The following is a 22,568-nucleotide window of genomic DNA, read 5'->3' as shown; positions in this document are numbered from 1 at the left end:
GGGTTACATGCCAGATCACCAATTGGGATTTGATTCCCACAGCTATCTGTGAGCAATTTGTACGTTCTCTCTGTGACCACATGGGCTTTCAGTGGGTACTCCAGTATCCTCCCACATTCCAGAGTTGTATGGGTGAGGGCAGGGCTTCCCAACCATTTCTATGCCAAGCACCAATAGCATTAAGCAAGGGGTTCATGGGCCCAGACTGGCAACCCCTGGGTTATAGTTAGGGAGTTTTAGGCATGCTATGTTGGCACTGGAAGCATGGCAACACCTGTGGGCTGCCCCCACTCATTCTCACTGCTTTGATTTTTTGCAAATGATGAACTTCACTGTATGTTTCGATGTACGTGACAAAGCCAAACTTTCTATAAATCTCTAAATGAAGGAACATAGGTTTTCAACAGCTGAAGCTCCTTGGGTGGCATCAGGCCACTTTGGTGGTGATACAGAAATGTGGTTCTAAGCTTATCTATAGGTGGAGTATTACGCAACGATCTGCTGGTGGAACTCAGCATCTGAGTTGGGACCCCCACAGATGCTGCTCAACCCACTGAGCTCCCCCAGCAGATGATCAGTTGCTCTGGATTCCCGCATCGGCAATCTCATGTTTCTCAAGTAGAGCACAGTCGGATGGTTGTGGACAGTTCACTTGTAACTAAAAGTGAGTGATAACATTGTAAAAAAGATTAACGCTGGTGAGATTTAATAACAAATAGACTCGGGCTCTCTGAACAAAGTGAGACTTTGAGTAGTGTGACAGAGAACATTATGAAAGAGTTTGATGGGCTGGAAGTAGAGAAGATGTTTCCCTTTGCGGGTAAGTTGAAAATCCATTTCACAATATTTGACCTCTGTGATGTTCAGGGCATTGCCAGATTGTGTAAATGGTTGTTCAGGGGCTGGATTCTGATTACAGGACTCATGTGTTACATTCCTGGGTCAAAGGGTTAATACCAAAATTATTTTTGCTAACGTGATGTGCATGCAGTTTCCTTCAGGCCTTGCTCTCTTCTCTATAGATCGGGACTTTGTCATATATTGTTGTAAGCACAATAAACCCTCGTTAAATCCCCTCCCTCATGCTGACCTAGGGGTTTAAAGAATATGCATCTCAGCAAGTGGCTATGAAAAGTGCTGGCTATAAAAGCCCAGAAAGGAAGCACACTTTGCTCTCAGGGCTCTCTGTCCAGTGCAGTCCAGCAAGGTAAGTGAGAAAATATATTGTGATACTGGCCTGCAGTCGTGTGATCTCAAATCAAGCATGATGTTCTCCCAAGGGATTATCCCTTTAATGGACAACGGCTGTGTGTGATTTTGTTTAGCATGGGGAGTCTGATGCACCAGCAGCCACCTTGACAGATCGGGGTCAGGGTCCCATGGTATGACACCCAAGGTGACGGGGGGCCGTCCACTGCTGCAGCCTTCCTTCGCCTTCACTGCCATTGACGTGTCATCATCTCCCGCCAGCTCCACCGTTGGTGTCATGTACAGTGTCTTGGGCAGAGTACATCAGAACTGCTGGTTCTCAATAATTGAAGGAGGGAGGTGTGATGGAATCAGAACTTGCTGGGAGAGGACTTATGAGCATTGTAGTAATGTTGGATAGAAGTTTGGGTGCAGCATTTTGCCGTGCTCTGGTCTCCACAATACAGAAGATCTGTGAAGTTGTTGGGTGGGTGGTGCTGGTTGTCCATGGTGTCCAATGATGACAGGAAGCCTGTGCAGGGGAGTTTTTAAAGTGGAAAAGCTATCCTACTGGGGCAGTTCCACTCTCTCAAGCTCAGAAGTCCGGGTCCGGTGGAACGATCAAGGGTCACGAACCGAGGTCTTCCTTTGTTGCAGCGGATGACGGTAACATCTCCTGTGCCTTGTCATGCCCTTCACTCAGCATGGAGCGTTGCAGAACCACCTTACTAGCCATTGGATCTCACTGTAGATCTCATCCACCCAGTCCGTCAGAGCTGAATTGCATGCTAGGTCAGGCATGTCCCTATCTCACTGGGGAATGAGGCCACCCGCTACCCTCATCTGGTGAGCCCACCTATCGAAGTAGTGTACCGGGATGTGGCTGCTGCCACATGCAAACAGCTACTTGGAGTCACAGGTGAAAGCCGAGTGTCTAGAGGGGACCAAAGATGAGTGAGCTGCCCCAGGATGGATAGGACAAGCCCCTTCACCAGAGGTGCTACCCTTCATTGGACTCCCCATACACCCCATGAAGTAGGTAGAGATGGTGCAAATATTTATTGGAATGATACCAGAACTAGGAAGTCTTAGATATCAGGAAAGTGTAATGAGGTAGGAGTTCTCATCTCAAGAAGCACTATATTGAAGCCTTTAAAATGATGGAAGTGACTGATGGGGGAAACTATAGAGATGTTTCTCCTTGAAGGGAGTCAAAGTTGTTGACTGTTTATATCTGGTGTGAGACCTCTTTACCTACACAAAAGAACTGGAACAAGGAACTCAGTGTTACCGGAAGTGGTTGGAGGTAGACATGTTAGAAGAGAAGGTGAATAAAGGTTGGGGGTGGTGGGGGGAGGAATAGAAGTCTATGGTGATAGAGTGTGATGAAGGACACTAGAAACAGGCTTGTGTGGATCACAGAGAACAGCACTGAGCTACACAGCCAAAGGGCCTGGAGTTTCTATGTAATTTTCTGCCAAAAAAAGTCTGATTTTGTGAACAAAGGGCTAAAATTCAGGAATATTGAATTTGAACGTAGAAGGTTGAGGGGGGAGTTGATCGAGGTATTTAAAATTAAAATTATGAGGGGGATAGATAAAGTTGACATGGATAGGCTTTTTCCATTGAGAGTAGGGGAGTTTCAAACAAGAGGACATGAGATGAGAGTTAAGGGGCAAAAATGTAGGGGTAACACAAGGGGGAACTTCTTTACTCAGAGAGTGGTAGCTGTGTGGAACGAGCTTCCAGTAGAAGTGGCAGAGGCAGGTTTGAGTTTGCCATTTAAAAAAAATTGGATAGGTATATAGACAGGGAAGGAATGGAGAGTTATGGGCTGAGTACAGGCCAGTGGGACTAGGTGAGAGTAAGTTTTTGGCATGGACTAGAAGGGCCAAGATGGCCTGTTTCCATGCTGTAATTGTTATATGGTTATATATGTTTGCAACTTTTTTGAGGTTTGAGACTGATACATGGATACCAGGAAGCTGACAGGATGGAACCACATTGGACTTAGGCAGATTTTAACTCATCGGCTAATTTTTTAATTAATTTATATAATGTGAACATCCTTATCACCCTTGATCAACTAGCAGCAACCTGCAGACCATCTGGTGATTGTACTCTCACAGCACTGGTGAGAATTTGTGCCCCTGATAAAGAAAAGCCGGCAATGTGACCATGATTGTTCTTGGCAAATTTTTCTACAGAAGTGGTTTGCCATTGCCTTCTTCGGGGCAGTGTCTTTACAAGACGGGAAACCCCAGCCATTATCAATGCTCTTCAGAGATTATCTGCCTGGTCATATAACCAGGACTTGTGATATGCACCAGCTGCTCATACGACCATCAACCACCAGGTTTAAGGTGCAAGATTTAAAAGGGATCTGAGGAGCAACTTCTTGGAGAGATTGGTGTGTATATAGAACAGGCTTTCAAAGGAAGTGGTTTACAATAACAATGCTTAAAAGACATTCAGGTAAGTAAGTGGATAGGAAAGGTTTATAAGAACTTGGATCAAATGTGGGCTTGGTCCTGATGAAGGGTCTTGGCCCAAAACATCAGCTATATATTCTCCTTCATAGATGCTGCTTGACCTGCTGAGCTCCTCCAGAATTTTGTGTGAGCAACTTAGATGGTCACCTTGGTCAGCATGGGGGAGTTTGGACAAAGGTTCTGTGTCTGTGTTGTGTTACTCTGTGGCTCTTTGACCACCACCTTGGCAGGAAAAAACCAGAGACAGCCCTGTTAACATGGCAGGAATGTGTTGGGAGTCACATAACTGCTCAGTTCCTACCCGAGTGGAGTGAGAATTGAATTTTCAAAGAGGGCCAATCTGAGATGGATTTTATTCCTTTCTCTGGGCCCACACTTATATAATACAGTATATACAGTCACTCAGCTGGGTCAGTTCAGCTTCAGTGCAAAGTTGTAGCCAGAACTTCACCTGTCTTTGTCTTTAAGCTGTTGATTAGCCACTGCGTGGTGCCAGGAAATGCTGCTTCCATTACTTACCTCAGGTCCATAGATTCAGGATTATATCACTTGTTTGGCAGTAATATCATTTTCATCTTCACTAAGATCATTTTCACTGGCAATAATACGCGGCCCTCTACACAGAACATTGATTCATAGTATCTAAAGCCACATCTTGTTATTTCTAATTTACAGACACAGCACAATACCAGGTTCTTCAGGCTCAACAAACCCAATTGCATCAATGTGACCAATTAACCTACTAACCTGTATGTCTTTGGAAAATTATGCTGCCCCAAATTGCTTGTTTGGCAGTAAACTCATTTTCATCATCACTAAGACTGTTATGCTGCCCTCTACACTGGACATTGATTCATTGTGTCTAGGGCATCACTATCAAGAAACTCCCACGCATCTGAGGGATGTTACACACGGCATCTTCTGTATACCAAGGAGTTGTGGAATAAACATATTGGATCATGAATGGAGTTCCAGGCAGAGGGGCTTCATTTGCCTTCGTCTCATGGTTGCGCCTCTTGGGAATAATTGGAGCCCCCGGAAAGTTTTTAGAAAAGCACCTGACTGTTTACTTAATTCTTGTAGATGGAGGGAAGGATTCAGGCCGTCAGGATCCAGGTCACATTTCAGAATGATCCAATATAGAATCTATCCTGTATCCACAACATTGATGTATCCAGTCTGGTTTAGTTTCTATCAATAGTGATCACCTCAACGTCTTCAAGATATTGATGGAGAGAATTAGCAATAAAAGTACCTTTGATAAATTGGTTCTTTATTGGTAAATTGTTGTCAAATGTATTGATGTAGAGTGAAAAGTTTTGTTTTTCATGCCAACCATACAGATCACTGAGGTAGTTCAAGGGAAAATAATAACAGAGTGCAGAATAAAGTATTACAGAGAAAACTCTTTGCAGGTTGACAAAAGCCTGTAAGTACGTGCCTCCAGGCTCAAGGGCAGCTGTTATCAGACTATTGAATGGTCCCCAGATACAATAAGAGGCACTTGACCTTACAGTCTACCAATGGAAAAGAAGGAGTGGTCAGCAACACAATTAGAGGCAATCTTTACATTGTCACTGGAAAGTTTATTCTTGTTCCTTTCTTTTTAAATCCCTAGGTCTTAGTCTAAAGGCTACACAAAATTCATGATGTCTCATTGCACTAAACCCGCCAACCACTGGAAGGCAAGTAGACAGAACTTGGATGTGCTATTTTTGGAATGGATGTTGTGGTTTCAGTGGTACATATTGCTTCAGAATCTTTCTCTATTAATTTCAAGTCTCATGCACCCAGTTACAACCCAAAAATATATTCACTGGGATCTCATATCAAACAGGCATGTGTTCTTGGCAACCAAACTTTGAAAGTCCAAGGAGTTTCCAACAGCATTATTTCATGCTGGTGACAATCAGCATGCATACACAGACCCGCAGGTAGCAGCGTAATAGGCGATTTCCAGTTGCTCTAACCTCAATTGCAGACTCAAGTTGAAAAGAGTAATGTGGAAATAGCAGCTGAATTGTGCGTTAATAATCAAAAGATCAGTTTTTGATGTTGCTCTTCACACTAAAGCTGCTTTATGAATGGAAACTGCTGTTGAACTAAACTTATCTCTATTTTATAGGCTAGTGTATTTAGCCAGTTGAGCTGGATCTGTTATTCGAACAGATCACAGCCGATGGATGATTTTCCTCCATCTGCCTTATTCTTAATATCTCATCATGAACCTTCAGATACCAGTCTGGTAAATGAATGAAGCAATCCCACTTCAGTGAAACAGCCTTCTTATGGTATACAAAACATTGTACAGGGCTGGCTTAACCTCAGCCCTTTGCATCTCGTACTCAAAATCTGAAGGTCTTCATTCCAATTTTTGTTGATCCATTTTAGCAATCCATGCACATGGACCCTAAAGTTCCTTTGGATGTTCCTTGGTTGAGATACTCACCACTGAAAAATTGCTCACTTTGAAAGTCTGAAGAAAATGGCATCACATTGAAATCCATTCACCATTATTTATCTCATACAGAGAAAGTCCATTCAGCCTATCAGATCCATGAAAGAAATCCCATTCATCCCATTTCTCCTCTGCATATTTCAACCATTTAATGTGCCCATCTAAATACTCAGAACACCACACACCATAATGACATTAGCAGACTGTCCTCCCCACAGCCTAAATGGCTCAACAATGCAAATTCTTCTGTACATCGCAGGTCTCATCCTGCCAAACAGAGCACCTTTCTGTTATACCTGATGTCATTTGCCACTCAGCCAACTTTGCAGCTCGGTAATTCACTTATCCTCAACTACTAGAGCAATTTCTGCTGACACTCTCATCGGAGGCTTTAGTGTTTTCCGTAAGTCAAACATGCCCCATAGATAAGGTTAGTCACATGATTTTCAGTTTGCCCTCTCTAAAACATTTCAGGTAATTTATCATTAATTATAGGTTTTAATCAATACATTTAATATCAAAGAAATGTATACATAATACATCCTGAAATTCTTTTTCTCACAAACATTCGCAAAAACAGAGGAGCGTCCCAAAGAATGAATGACAGTTCAATGTTAGAACCCCAAAGACCCCCCAGCTGCCCCCCATGCATAAGCAGCAGCAAAGCAATGACTCCCCCTCCTCCACCAGCAAAAAGGCATCTGCACCCCCCACCGAGCACTCAAGCATGCAGCAAATGATCAATAAAGACAGACTTGCAGTACTCCAAACACTACTCATTCACCGGTAATTCACATAGGCTCTCTCTCTCCCTAGTAAGGGAAAAAGGGGTGTCCCCATTTCACAGCCAGACAGGAGACACAACAAAACAACTTGTTGATTTATGGTGTTAAAAGTCTGTTGCGTCAGTTTTCCTGAGTTCTGCACCCAAAGAACTCGGATCTCCGGGCACATAGCCAGCAGCCAGCTCACTGCTTTCAATCTTCCATGTATTCCCATAACCCATCAGGTGGCAGCACCAGCCTCGAATCAGCCCGTCTCCAGAGCCATGAAAATCCGACACCCTGAAAATGTGACAGTCTTCCAGGCCATGTCCTTGACAGTCAAAAAGCATCCAGACGTGAGGCCCTGAGAGTGGGTCCCATTTCCGCAAAGAAACAAAGTCATCATGTCTTTAGTTATTTTAGTTATTAGTTTAGTCTTTAGTGTCTTTAGTCTTTAGTTATTTCCTGACAATGGAGGCAAGGTAATTCTCTGGACTACTCTCCCCCTTGCTCTTCTAGTCAAAGTGAAGAACATTCCAATCTAAATGAACATTCATTGATTGACATCTGGCAATGACACTTTTGCAATCTGCGTGGAAAAGCCTTTGCAATGGGGTAGTTCCACTTTCTTGACTGCAGAAGTCCGGGTGAAGTAGTACAAAAAGTCCCTAAATGAACAACCTTTGAATAGAGGGAACTTTTTTCAGAGATTGGTCACAGTATCTGCAATCTTCCCTCTACTCCTTTATACCCAACAATGGCAAGGTCCTGGGAACTTACCAATATTAGGTGATATTCCTCTTGCATTACTTCCGTTTTATGAGGATGTATTTTGATAAGGCATCGTCTTGTTAGCATCCAACAGGCATTGCCTTCCTCCGTAGACCCAAAGTGTTACTGGAAAACACAGGCAGTTTTAGTAACAAATACAGACACTCAATTGAATGTTTCTTTTAAGCTCAGTGTTGAGCATTAGCATCAGCTGAGTCTTTAATAATAGTCACATACAGTAATGAAATGTAAGCACAGGCAGCAGGCATCCGGAGGTAACTAATATCTAGCATAGAAAGCGAATTGTTTAAAGTAACTAAACTAAATGGCATATCACAGTAAATGGGGTTTCACTCAAAGTACGTTCTCTTTGATGTTTTATCGGGCATACCCTGCAATAATATAATCTTTAGCGATAATTTTGGAGTTCTTGTGACAGCTTTCATTAATATGATTCTGTATGCTGTGATGGCCCTGTGGGATTTCCACGGTGTGAGCGTTTCTCAGACCCACAGTTACCATGGAGTCTCGTAACACAATTCTTCGTTTAATTTTCAAGCCAGCCTACCCACTGTGCGGATAACAATAGAGAAACCCTCTTGTCAAGGTCTTTTGCTTTTGATTGTGGTTTCTTAAAGTTGCGTTATTTTATTTTTTCACTCTTTGCAAGGTCGGGCTCGATGGCTCCAGTCATCTGCAGCCCAAAGCGAGGCAAACATGCAAGAGAAACAGGCCCTACTCTTCACAGTCTTGTGCCGCTCCTGCACAGCATGTGCCTCACACACTCCAAAAGTAGCGTTAAATGATTACAGCACATTTCATTCTAATAAGTCTGAGGATCTTCCTCTTCTGAAATTTCTAAATTCTCACTTCTTACTGTACTTGCCCTGCAGTAGAATCCTTGAACAGGGTCTAAACTAGATCAGAACTGGGTTACTGGACTGATAATGCAGAGATCGCGAGTTAAAACCTTGCCATGGCAACTGGGGAATCTAATTTAAGTTAATTAAATAATCAGTAATAGAAATTCTTCATCAATAATCGTGACCATAAAATTGCTGGTTTGTCAAAACAAAACATTCAGTTCCATCTTGTCCTTCAGGGAAAGAACCCAGCATCCCAACGCAGTTCTGATCTCTGTAACCGCAAGCTCACAGCAATGTCATTGCCTTCTAATTTGTGTTTTTACTATTATTTATTCATTTATTAGACATTGCTGGCAACGTCCAGAATTTAATTCCCAAATTTAATGGACAGGTGAATGTGCGGTGTAGCGGTTACTTGATTAAACAAACCGAGCGAGGGAATTAACGCTGTGTGACGCGCTTCCAATTAACCGAGTTCCAAGTCGAAAAATGTACGTTCCATCCATTATTACCAAACTAGCAAAAAATAACAATCTTATAGCGATAAAAAAATTAACAAAACTTAATTAGCAATAATGCAAAATAAGAGTAATTAGCATTCAAATTAGCATAATTAAGCAATCAACAAAAATATCATTCCCGATTCACCGGGTTGTTAGTTCAATTAAACTAACAAACTAAGACTAAGTGTGAATACGTAACCGTACTTATTTGTTTCTACCGCGCCCCAACTGGTCCCCAGTCAGCACAGATATCGTGGGCCGAAGGGCCTGATCCTGGGCTGTACTGTTCTAATTACATTCCTGAAGATGGCAGTGATCTGCCTTGGGCCATGAAGTGGGAGTGTTCTCTCTCTCAGGGCCCAGCGAGCCGTTAAGTTTAGCTGTGGCGTTCACATCACTTTCATCCTCGCAAATCGCAGAGCAGGGCTCGGTGGAGAACGATTTTACAGGGCTTCCTCTCTCCTGCAGATCACTATCTGGGATGAGGAGTGCTTCCAGGGCCGCCGGCATGAGTTCACCGCGGAATGTTACAATGTCATGGAGTTCGGATTTGAAACCGTGCGCTCAATGAAGGTGGAGAGTGGAGCGTGAGTATCTGAGCCCCCGGGGAAAGTCGGACTGATCCGCCCAGGAAAGACTTTCGTCTTCTGAGGCAGTCCCCCAGGGTTGAGGAGGACTTGGTTCTGTGGGGTTGAGCAGGACAATGAGTTCATCATCCAGCTCAAAGACAACAGTGCTTGAATAGAATCCTCAGGCAGTCTCATAGGGTTGAGGAGGGGTGAGAGGAGCTCAGCTGGGCAGGGCAGGGTTTAGTCTGGGATGTGGGCTGGTGCTTCTGCAATTTGCATTGGCCATCTCTGTCCTCCTGACAAAAAGATCTGAAACTTTCAATGACCTTCACAAGCCGCTTCTCCACTCTGAGATGGGACCAGGGTTTGCTCAGGATGTTGGATCTATCTGCTGAGACGAATCCCTTCCCTGTCCTCCTGCTAATGTCTTACCATTACCAAACCTGGGTCAGAGTGTGTGAGGCAGATGAGTAACTGGATTTTTTCTGTTGGGACCATTGCCCTAGACACCCTGTTGACTCGGTTCACTTAAATTACTGGTTGATTAGATAAAAAGAGGTTTGGCAGATGCTGTAACTTCAGAATAATACACACAAAATGTTGGAGGAACTCAGCAGGCCAGGCAGCATCTGTGAGGAGGACTAAACAGTTGATAGTTTAGGCCGAACCCTTCATAAGGACTGGGGGGGGGGGGGGGGGGGGTTGCAGAATACAAGGTGGAAGGTGGGACCAGGTGAGGGGGGGAAGTTGTGTGGGTGGGGGAGGGGGATGAAGTGAGGCTGGGAGCTGATGAGGGGAAAAGTTCAAGAGCTAGAAAAGAAGGGATTAGATAGATGTGGAGAGTGGACTGTGGAGAAAGGGAAGGAGGGCACCAGAGGGAGGTGATGGGCAGGTGAGGAGAAGAGAATGAGTAAGACAGGAACAACCTTGGGAATTGAGAAAGAGAGAAAGGGAAGGAGGGAGAAGCTGACAAAAGTATTTTTGCAGAGACATTGATGGTACCTCTCCAGTGCTTTGAGCTGTTTGTTGTGGAGAGCCCATATCTCAGCAAAGTACGAAGTTCAAAGCAAATTTATTATCCAAGTACATACCATATAAGTCACCATGTACAACCCTGAGATTTACCTTCTTGCAGGCATACTCAGTAAATCGAACAGGACATGTCCGGTAGAACTTTGAGGGCCGAAGGGCCTGTATTGCGTTGTAGGTTTTCTATGTTTCTAAATCCAATAACCATAATAGAATCAATGAAAGACAGCACCCAACAGTGCAGGTGGTTGATCTATGAACTCCTTCATACTCTTGTCATTCTGGGGTAGCAATGTGTGGACTGGGTGGAGCCAAAAACACCCATGTCAAGCTGATGCTCCTTGGTGATCCTGGTCACGGTGATGGACTATGCCATGCTCTGGTAAGGGTGTTTAACGAGAATGGAGAAGGAACAGTAACTCCCACAGGTTCCTTCTTTGAATGAAGTGGTTGGAGCAATGTTTTATCATTACCAACACCTTTTTTCCCCACCAGAGAGGTACATGACCCAACAGAAACATTCTCAAGCTGTGCACAGACCCCTTTTGGTTTCTGCATTATTCCAGCAAGAGTCCTTACCAACCCCACCATGACAGGTATTGGTGAGATTTGAGTGGACCAGCACCCATCAGCTCCTTATATCCATGAATCTGGCCTCAAACCAATGGCGGCAACAAGAATCTTGAGGCAACAAAATGTCCCATGGTAACTCTGCTCAGATAATGCGTTGTGAAGAATGTGACAAACCCCAGCCAACAGGAGCTATAGTGTATTTACAGTGCTAGGACAACCCTGAGACTCTTGGCTTCTTTATGAAATATGACATTCTGGACACTCAAACAATTAAGTTAACCTGCATTTGACCATCTGTCAGAAACTCTTGCTATAGTTCCATTACAGCTATCAAACCTGTAGGTAGATTATCAATTGAATAATTGTTTTCAAGCACAAAGTAGGGTGAGAAGAGGCCTATTGCTGCCCCAGGACAGTTCCTGGATTCAGTTAAATCATGGCTGATGTGTGACCTATCTCATTCTGGTCTACCCACTGTGCTGTGTCAAATATTTATCAATCTGTTGTGATGGAAAATAACTGATTCTTTGAGTCTCAACAGTAGAGGCCTGGACACACACAGTTTTAATAATAAGGAATTTATTTACAAGGGGAAGTCGGGTCAACACAAGCAATGACAATATTCTAACAAAAAAAACGTTTAGGGTTAACACGTGTGGGGAAGGTCGGGTCGGCTGTACAATACACAGAAAGAGGTGTGGGGACAGGGTAAAGTTACACATACAAAGAACAAGGGAAAAGCACTACAACAGCTATCCCCCTTGACCTTGGATAGCTGCGGCTCCCTTACCGGGACTAAGAATAAACCTTCCCAAACATAAATCAATGTACTTACCTTCAATGAGGTGGTCTGTAAGAGAGAGCAAGCCAGGCACGTCTCACCTTTTAAAGCATGGGGCTGGGCGAGTTAATCCAATTAAGGTGACCAATAATTTAGGTGTGCATTGATTAGTTGTGAGAGGCCAAATGTTGATTGGCATGTGGTGTGTCCTCCGACCAGCCAGGTGGCAGTGCGTCTGTCACGTGGCCGGTATCTCTGGATACACAATCTCAAACTTGAAACTTTAACAATACAGACACAAGAGACTGCAGAGGGTGGAATGTGGAACAGCAGACAAGATGCTGGGGGAGCTTAACCAGTCAAGCAGCATCTATGGAGGAATGTTTTGGACCCAATCAGTCTTGGTGAAGGTGTGGATCCAAAATATCGTCTCTCCATTTCCCTCCTAAAAAAATAACAATGGCCGGTGCATGCAGAGATGCTTGCTAACTCCACCCTAAACACCCCTGGTCCTAATCTGTACACCCTGGGGTCCTATGTTCCAAAGTAGTTTCCTTTTAGTTTTCCTTCACATCTTCAAACCTTCACTTGTGTCCCACCCTCTGCTTTGACACTACAAAATCTAGAGTCGGACCTTTGAAAGTTGGGCTTTGGTTGGGGCGACAGCGCTTGGTTTCAAAGCCCCAACACTTTCAGATCTTGAGTTCACTCTGTGAAGAATGTCCACATTGTTTTCATTGTGTTCTGAGCCATTGATATTCCTCAGGCAGCAACACTCCAATACTGAGGAGGCCACAGTTGTTCCTGAGCCACCACTTTTCAGGGACACTGTGCAGTGATCTAATGTCACCCACATTCTCAGTAAACCGAAGCAGCGTAGCAATTGTATCAGACAGCTTATTATAGTTTCTGCCTGATGGATTTCTGCAGATGCTGGCTACGGTTCACACAGATAGTGAATCAGGAGGGGACCAGCTAACTGGAAAACACAGGTGGTTCTCAGGAGCAGCATCTGCACTGTTAACACCTGTCAACAGCTGCAACCAGCTCCCAGCGAGGCTACCTTGATTAACATGATGGCAACATTGATCAAATCACAGCTTTTATTCCATCAGCCTGAAAAACTGTTCAGCATCAAAGAAAAACTGTTCTGCAACTTTCAAAGTTGAACTTTCTGGGTCTGATCAGAAGTCTCCAGTTATTTATGAAAATCACCAAGGTCCCAGACACTGCAGAGCAATCTCTGGATGAATCCAAGCAGAAAGAAAGCCCCTGGATTCACAATGTCAACCAGTAGGTTGGCAGAAGTGGTTCCCATTATCCCAGCCTTACAGTCTCCAAGCCTTGAAAACCTTGAACACTCCACAAGCTGATCATTTCAGTCATCCTCTATGTTCCTTTCAGCCACTTGTTTCTTCGCTGGTTGCACATGTTCAATGTCCTGAACTTAAAATTCACAAACTCACAATTAAATCCTTCAACATCCTCTGCCCTCCCTTTTGCATCAACACCCTCCAGCACTACAAGTCCTGGAGCTCCCCATTCCTCCCATCCTGGTTCCCTGTATATCCCTTACCTTCCAGTCCACCTTAGGAGATAAACTGAGCTCCAATTCACTCCATAATTACCTCTGTATTCTCAGTAATCCATTCCCTTTCTTCAGACTGTTTGGACTGTGGTCTCACTGGATGGGTTCCTCGTACAAAGTTCAGAGTAAATTTATTAGCAAAGTATGCAAATGTCACCATATACATGCCTGAGATAATTTTCTTGCCGGCATTCACAGTAGAACAAAGAACTACAATAGAATCAATAAAAAATTACATAAAAACAAACACTACCAAAGTAAAAAAGAAGACAAACTGTGCAAATACAAAAAGTATAATAATAATAATAATAATAATAATAATAATAATAATAATAGTTATTAAATACATAATACTGAGAACATGACCTGCTGAGTCTTGAAAAGTGAGTTCATAGTTGTGGAACTGGTTCAGGAGCCTGATGGTTAAATGGCAATAACTGTTCCTGAACCTGGTGGTGTGGGACCTAAGGCTCATTGTGGTGAGTGAAGTTATCCTCTCTGGTACTGGAGCCTGATGGTTAAAGGCTAATAACTGTTCCTGAACCTGGTGGTGTGGGACCTAAGGCTCCTCTACCTCCTTCCCAATGGTAGTAATGAGAAGGGAGCGTGGCCTGGATGATGGGGTCTGTGATGATGGATGCTGCTTTCTTATGGCCACGGACTATGTAAATTTGCTCAATGCGGGGTATGATGTTTAAGGATTTTCCCCAGGGCAGAGCTGAATCTCGATTATACTTTTGAAGGAAAAATGCATTGGATGAGAGATTTTACCCTCTTGCTTCCACATTTGTCCAGGATTTCAGGTGGATGTTAGAATCTCCTTTGCATGGAGATTACAGAATGCCCCAAGAATCTTGGACAATGTTCTTCCCTCAACAAGTAATCCAAGTAAATGATTTTGCTAGGACCTTCTCAGGGATATGTAATTCAGTACCAGTGAAAGGAGCAATCAAAAGTAGACTTAAGTCATATGAACAGAGAGAAACTATGTGGAGAGTGAAAATAATATCTTAGATTGACTTACAGTTTCCCAGTTCTAGTGCAAGCTCAAGACACGACTAAGTCTTGAGATGGGGAAAAGGGAGGAGAAAAGGTCTGTGTGAGGGTAGAGGAAAGGAAAGATAGATCGGACAGATTAGCTTTATTTGTCATGTGTAAAGTGGTTTGCTAACTGCTGCTCTATAGTGCCTCACTGAAGATGATCAACACTACCCCGAGAGCTTCAGAGTGACCACCGCACCATTTTGGAGCCCCTTTGACTCTCCTATGCTTTCTCCACAGCTGGGTGGGTTATGAACACTCGGGCTTCCAGGGTCAGCAGTTCGTCCTGGAGAGAGGCGAGTACCCACGCTGGGACAGCTGGAGTGGCAGCAATTCTTACCACACTGAGAGGCTGACTTCTTTCCGGCCAATCGCCTGCGCCGTAAGTACCTTCACAAGTGCACCTGTGTCCCTGTGCACACAGCCATCCAGTCCAGAGGAAACTCCTTTACCCAGGCAGGGTTCTGCAGTTGGGATTTGCAGGTAAAGTCAATTAAATGGATAGGGTGTTCAAAAGGGGAAGTGAATTCAGAATTTGGAAGTTCAAAGAGATTTAAGCATCCTAGGAGCAGGATTCCCTAAAGCTTAACTTGCAGTTTTAGTCAGTAAACATGAGAAAATCTGCAGATGCTGAAAATCGAAGTAACTCACACAAAATGCTGAACGAACTCAGCAGGCCAGGCAGCATCAATGGAAAAGAGTAAACAGTCGACATTTCGGTCCAAGACCCTTCATCGGGATTGAGTAAGGGAGGCAATTAGTGTGTTAGCAGTCATTTCCACAGGACGAGAATATAAAAGCAAGGATGTAATGCTGAGGCTTTATAAAACATTTGTCAGATTACATTTGGAGTACTGTGAACAGTTTAGGGCCCCACATTTGAGAAAAGTTATGCTGACTGAGGTTCAGATGAGGTTTACAAGAATGATCCTGAGAATGAAATGGTTAGTGTATGAGTAGCTTTTAATAACTCTGGGTCTGTACATGCTGGAGTTTAAAAGGATGAGAGGTTATCTCTGAAACCTATTGAATATTAATAGGATTAGATAGAGTGGGTGCGGAGAGGATGTTTCCTGTAACGGGAGTGCCTAGGACCAGAGGGCACAGCGTCAGAATAGAGGAACGCCCATTTAGAATGGAGATGAGGAGAAATTCCTTTAGCCAGAGGGTGGTGAACCTGTGGAATCATTGCCACAAGTCACTGAGTACACTTAAAGTAGAGGTTGATAGATTCTTGTTTAGTAAACACAACAAAGGTCACCTGGTTTAGAGAGTATGGATTAGATAGATAGATAGATAGATACTTTATTCATCCCCATGGGGAAATTCAACTTTTTTTCCAATGTCCCATACACTTGTTGTAGCAAAACTAATTACATACAATAATGATTATGATCAGAGATTAAGGGAGCTAGTGCTTTACTCTTTGGAGAGAAGGAGGATGAGAGGAGACATGATAGAGGTGTACAAGATATTAAGAGGAATAGACAGAGTGGACAGCCAGCGCCTCTTCCCCAGGGCACCACTGCTCAGTACAAGAGGACATGGCTTTAAGGTAAGGGGAGGGAAGTACAAGGGGGATATTAGAGGAAGGTTTTTCACTCAGAGAGTGGTTGGTGCATGAAATGCACTGCCTGAGTCAGTGGTGGAGGCAGACCACTAGTGAGGTTTAAGAGACTACTAGACAGGTATATGGAGGAATTTAAGGTGGGGGGTTATATGGGAGGCAGGGTTTGAGGGTTGGCACAACATTGTGGGCCGAAGGGCCTGTAATGTGCTGTACTGTTCTATGTTCTATGAAAAGGCAAGAGAATAGGGTTGAGTTGGGCCGATTGGTCTAATTTTGCTCCTGTGTCTTATGGTCTTGTGGTTTAGTTTGATGAATTATTGGAGGATGTAATGAGGGTGAATGTGATGAGGCTTAAGTACATCCTGAACACTGAATATCAACATTCCCCTTACATTTATGCCATCAGCAAGCATAAACCTTTTGGCCTGGTACCTAGATTCTTTCAAATGTTGTTGGGACTGAGAACTGCAATGGTGAACAAAAAAGCTGGGTCACTACCTTTCTACTCCAGGTGAAAGACTTGCTTTGAGTCCAATGGAAAGAAATTATCTGAAGAGCTGATGTGGTCTCTCCCTTCTGTAGAACCACCGTGAATGCAGGATGACCATATTCGAGAAAGAGAACTTCCTGGGCAGGAAGGGGGAGCTGAGCGATGACTACCCTTCCCTACAGGCCATGGGTTGGTGCAACAATGAAGTCGGTTCCTTCCGTATCCACTCTGGCGCGTAAGTGTTCCTCCAGGTTCCAGTTTTTCTGGTAGACTAGACCTCCATTGACACATCTGTTTTAATTTTGATGTCCCAAATCCTGTCTTTTACACCAATTAACCTATTCTGTTTACCTCATTGTGGAGTCATATGGCACAGAAGAAGGCCACCTGGCCCATCTTTCCCATGCTAGCCCTTTACAAAAGCAAATCAATTATTCTCCCCACTACCCTCCACCTCTGTTCACTTCTCAGAGTGATTAAAGCATACAGAACAGGAACAAGCCCTTCTGACCCTCCTGTAGTGATACCCTCCTACACCAATCCCTTTTGTTAACATTTGACCTATATCCCTCTCTGCCTTTCCTATCCATGTATCTGTCCAAATGCCATTTAAAGAATGTAGTTGTATTTACAGTATCTGCCTCCGTCAACTCATCTTGTAGCTTGTTCCACATAACCACCACCACCACCTTCCCTGCAGAATCAGTGCTGTAGAAATGATTGAATGCAGATACTTGGCCTCAATTAATAACTTTTCTTACCCTCCCTTTTAGGTGGGTGTGCTACCAGTACCCTGGTTACCGGGGCTACCAATTCATCGTGGAGTGTGACCATCATGGTGGAGAGTACAAGCACTGGCGTGAGTGGGGCTCCCATGCACACACCTTCCAGATCCAATCCATCCGCAGGATCCAACAGTAGAGACACACTGCCAGCTGTGCCTGTTTAACCTGCAAAGTAACAGGGAAAAAACTATGCAAATAAAGATTCCTTCTTTGTTAAAAGCACCTGGTCTTATGAAAGCAGTATCCAAAGCAAACTTGTATTACATAAACGCATAATATTATGAAAGGGATGGATAGATAGAGACAGGAAAGTTGTTTTCACTGGTAGATGAGTTTAGAATGAGGGACCATGATCTCACGATTCTGGGGAATATATTTAGGATTGAGATGAGGAGAAAATATTTTTCTCAAAGAGTAGGATATCGGTGGATTTCTCTGCCCAGTGAAGCAGTGGAGGCTACTTTATGAACTATATTTAAGACACAGTTGTATTTTAAACATTTCCCTGGAGCATAGAAGAATGAGAGGAGACGATAGAGGTATATAAAATTATGATGGGTATAGACAGAGTGAATGCAAGCAAGCTTTTTCCACTGAGGCTCGGGGAGAAAAAAAAAGAGGTCATGGGTTAAGGGTGAAGGAGGAAAAGTTTAAAGGGAACATTGGGGGAGGCTTCTTCACACAGAGAGTGGTGGGAGTGTGGAATGAGCTGCCAGATGAAGTGGTAAATGCGGGCTCACTTTTAACATTCAAGAAAAACTTAGACAGGTACATGGATGAGAGGTGTATGGAGGGATATGGGCCGGGTGTAGGTCAGTGGGACTAGGCAGAAAAATGGTTCGGCACAGCCAAGAAGGGCCAAAAGGCCTGTTTCTGTGCTGTAATGTTCTATGGTTCTGTGAGAAAGTCTGCAGATGCTGGAAATCCAAAGCAACGCATACAAAATACTGGAGGAACTCAACAGGTCAGGCAGTATTGATGGAATTGAATAAACATTTGACATATTGGGCAGGGGAATTAAGGGTTAAGAATAAAAGGTAGGTAAGTGAAGCTGAGTGCATGGTCAGATCAGAGAGCCATAGAAAAGTACAGCACAGAAACAACCCTTTGGCCCATCTAGTCCTTGCTGAACCATTTAAACTGCCTACTCCCATTGACCTGTACTGGGATCATAGCCATTCATACCTCTATCATCCATGTACCTATTCAAACTTCTCTTAAATGTTGAAATCGAGCTCACATGCACATGCGCTGGCAGATTGTTCCACACTCCCATGACCCTTGAGTGAAGGTGCCATGATCTTAAATGGTGGAGCAGGCTGGATGGGCCAGATGCCCACTCTTACTCCTATTTTTTATGTTCTTGTTCTTGGGTTCTGAACTCCTGCTCTCCGTGTGCTAATGTGTTGGCTTTGTCCCATTTACGTTCTCAAGGGACACTTACAGGTTTTGAATTCTTCGTTGGGTGTCACTGGCATTAGGGTTCATTGCTCACAGGATGCTCTGTAAGAAGACAACAGTGATGGTAGTGGTGAACATTTCACCCAAAGCACAGCTGCGTCTTCACCACTGAGGCATTTGCTTGTATGCCACCAGCTGAAGACAATGGCAGAATCTTTGTCAACTTTGGAATGTTTTCTTGTTTTGAATAAAAAGGCTAAACTGTAATTTGAAACTGTAATTTGCAAGCCAGCCCAGAGTTTTAGTCCAAGGCCTCAAGATTAGTGGATGAGTACACTTGGCTCGTAGCCTCATGAAAAAGGAACTAGAATTACGATCAGTTTATTATTGTCAGACACACTGAGTTACATTGAAAAGATTGTCTTGCATAATGTTCATGCAGGTGCATTGAGGTAATGTCCCACAAGCTGAAAGCAATTCATTTTACATACCGGTAGTTCATTGGGGTAATGTTCCACCAGCTGAAGACAATGTATGTACACAATACAATGAGCAAGTGTCCCACCAGCTACATACATTGGATTTTACACAGAAAATTGGGCTGCATTAACAGCTGAAGACAATGCATTTTACACAGTACATTGAGGAGTGTCCCACCAGCTGAAGACAATGCATTTTACACAGTACATTGAGGAGTGTCATACCAGCTGAATACAATGCATTTTACACAGTACAATGAGAGGTGTCCCACCAGCTGAAGACAATACATTTTACATATTACATTGAGGAGTGTCCCACCAGCTGAAGACAATGCATTTTACACAGTACACTGAGGGAGTGTCCCACCAGCTGAAGACAGTACATTTCACACAGTACATTGAGGAGTGTCCCACCAGCTGAAGACAATGCATTTTACACAGTATGCTGAGGAGTGTCCCACCAGCTGAAGACAATGCATTTTACACAGTACACTGAGGGAGTGTCCCACCAGCTGAAGACAAATCATTTTACACAATTCACTCAGGAGTGTCCCACCAGCTGAAGACAATACATTTTACACACTACACTGAGGGAGTGTCCCACCAGCTGAAGACAATGCATTTTACACAGTACATTGAGGAGTCACCAGCTGAAGACAATGCATTTACACAGTACACTGAGGGAGTGTCCAACCAGCTGAAGGCAATGCATTTTACACAGTACACTGAGGAGTCACCAGCTGAAGACAATGCATTTACACAGCACACTGAGGGAGTGACCAACCAGCTGAAGACAATGCATTTTACACAGTACATTGAGGAGTCACCAGCTGAAGACAATGCATTTACACAGCACACTGAGGGAGTGACCAACCAGCTGAAGACAATGCATTTTACAAAGTACATTGAGGAGTGTCCCACCAGCTGAAGACAAAGCATTTTACACAGTACAGTGAGGAGTGTCCCACCAGCTGAAGACAATGCATTTTACACAGTACACTGAGGAGTGTCCCACCAGCTGAAGACAATGCATTTTACATATTACATTGAGGAGTGTCCCACCAGCTGAAGACAAAGCATTTTACACAGTAGACTGAGGGAGTGTCCCACCAGCTGAAGACAATGCATTTTACACAGAACACTGAGGGAGTGTCCCACCAGCTGAAGACAATGCATTTTACACAGTACACTGAGGGAGTGTCCCACCAGCTGAAGACAATGCATTTTACACAGTACACTGAGGAGTGTTCCGCCAGCTGACGACAATGCATTTTACACACTATATTGGGGTAGTGTCTGAGCAGCTGAAGACAATATTTTTCACACAGTACAATGAGGGAGTGTCGCACCAGCTGAAGACAAATCATTTTACACAGTACACTGAGGAGTGTCCCACCAGCTGAAGACAATGCATTTTACACAGTACATTGAGGAGTGTCCCACCAGCTGAAAACAATGCATTTTACACAGTACAGTGAGGAGTGTCACACCAGGTGAAGACAATACATTTTACACAGTACACTGAGGTAGTGTCCCACCAGCTGAAGACAATACATTTTACGCAGTACAGTCAGGAGTGTCCCACCAGCTGAAGGCAATATATTTTACACACTACACTGAGGGAGTGTCCCACCAGCTGAAGACAATGCATTTTACACAGTACATTGAGGAGTCACCAGCTGAAGACAATGCATTTACACAGTACACTGAGGGAGTGTCCAACCAGCTGAAGGCAATGCATTTTACACAGTACACTGAGGAGTGTCCCACCAGCTGAAGACAATGCATTTTACACAGTACATTGAGGAGTGTCCCACCAGCTGAAGACAATGCATTTTACACAGTACACTGAAGAGTGTCCCACCAGCTGAAGACAATGCATTTTACACAGTACACTGAGGGAGTGTCCCACCAGCTGAAGACAATGCATTTTACACAGTACATTGAGGAGTATCCCACCAGCTGAAGACAATGCATTTTACACAGTACACTGAGGGAGTGTCCCACCAGCTGAAGACAATGCATTTTACACAGTAAACTGAGGAGTGTCCCACCAGCTGAAGAGAATACATTTTACAGAGTACACTGAGGGAGTGTCCCACCAGCTGAAGACAATGCATTTTACACACTATATTGGGGTAGTGTCTGAGCAGCTGAAGACAATATTTTTTACACAGTACAGTGAGGGACTCTCCCACCAGCTGAAGACAGTACATTTCACACAGTACATTGAGGAGTGTCCCACCAGCTGAAGACAATACATTTTACACAGTACATTGAGGAGTGTCCCACCAGCTGAAGACAGTACATTTCACACAGTACATTGAGGAGTGTCCCACCAGCTGAAGACAATACATTTTACACAGTACATTGAGGAGTGTCCCACCAGCTGAAGACAATGCATTTTACATAGTACACTGAGAAGTGTCCCACCAGCTGAAGACAATGCATTTTACACAGTACACTGAGGAGTGTCCCACCAGCTGAAGACAATGCATTTTACACAGTACAATGAGGGTGTGTCCCACCAGCTACATACATTGGATTTTACACAGAACATTGGGCTGCATTAACAGCTGAAGACAATGATTTTACACAGTACATTGAGGAGTGTCATACCAGCTGAATACAATGCATTTTACACAGTACACTGAGGAGTGTCCCACCAGCTGAAGACAATGCATTTTACACAGTACACTGAGGGAGTGTCCCACCAGCTGAAGACAATGCATTTTACACACTATATTGGGGTAGTGTCTGAGCAGCTGAAGACAATATTTTTCACACAGTACAATGAGGGAGTGTCCCACCAGCTGAAGACAAATCATTTTACACAGTGCGCTGAGGTAGTGTCCCACCAGCTGAAGACAATACATTTTACACACTACACTGAGGGAGTGTCCCACCAGCTGAAGACAATGCATTTTACACAGTACACTGAGGAGTGTCCCACAAGCTGAAAACAATGCATTTTACACAGTACTGTGAGGAGTGTCCCACCAGCTGAAGACAATGCATTTTACACAGTACACGGAGGAGTGACCCACCAGCTGAAGACAATGCATTTTACACAGTACACGGAGGAGTGTCCCACCAGCTGAAGACAATGCATTTTACACAGTACACTGAGGAGTGTCCCACCAGCTGAAGACAATGCATTTTACACAGTACATTGAGGAGTGTCCCACCAGCTGAAGACAATGCATTTTACACAGTACAC

The 22,568-nt window shown here is 43.9% G+C and overlaps 1 protein-coding gene across 1 annotated transcript; it reads left to right on the top strand.

Annotated features, from left to right (window-relative positions):
* The first annotated feature begins 1,142 nt into the window (after positions 1-1,142).
* Positions 1,143-17,690, top strand: cryba4 (crystallin, beta A4). The gene is made up of 6 exons (XM_073065891.1): positions 1,143-1,207; positions 5,299-5,365; positions 9,511-9,629; positions 14,864-15,005; positions 16,776-16,918; positions 17,457-17,690. Exons 2-6 carry the CDS (start codon positions 5,327-5,329, stop codon positions 17,602-17,604), a joined length of 591 nt encoding a protein of 196 aa, XP_072921992.1. The 5' UTR covers positions 1,143-1,207; positions 5,299-5,326; the 3' UTR covers positions 17,605-17,690.
* Positions 17,691-22,568: the final 4,878 nt, after the last annotated feature.

This window comes from Hemitrygon akajei, chromosome 14, assembly GCF_048418815.1.
Source record: "Hemitrygon akajei chromosome 14, sHemAka1.3, whole genome shotgun sequence".
NCBI lineage: Eukaryota > Metazoa > Chordata > Chondrichthyes > Myliobatiformes > Dasyatidae > Hemitrygon > Hemitrygon akajei.
This window is presented reverse-complemented; position numbering and strand designations above follow the sequence as displayed.

Bases quoted from the DNA above. Each gene is read 5' to 3' on its own strand.
- cryba4 (XM_073065891.1), top strand. From the start codon at position 5,327: ATGATGTCTCATTGCACTAAACCCGCCAACCACTGGAAG. The intron at 15,006-16,775 runs GTAAGTACCTTC...TCCCTTCTGTAG, and splicing joins TCCGGCCAATCGCCTGCGCC to AACCACCGTGAATGCAGGAT. The intron at 16,919-17,456 runs GTAAGTGTTCCT...CCTCCCTTTTAG, and splicing joins TTCCGTATCCACTCTGGCGC to GTGGGTGTGCTACCAGTACC.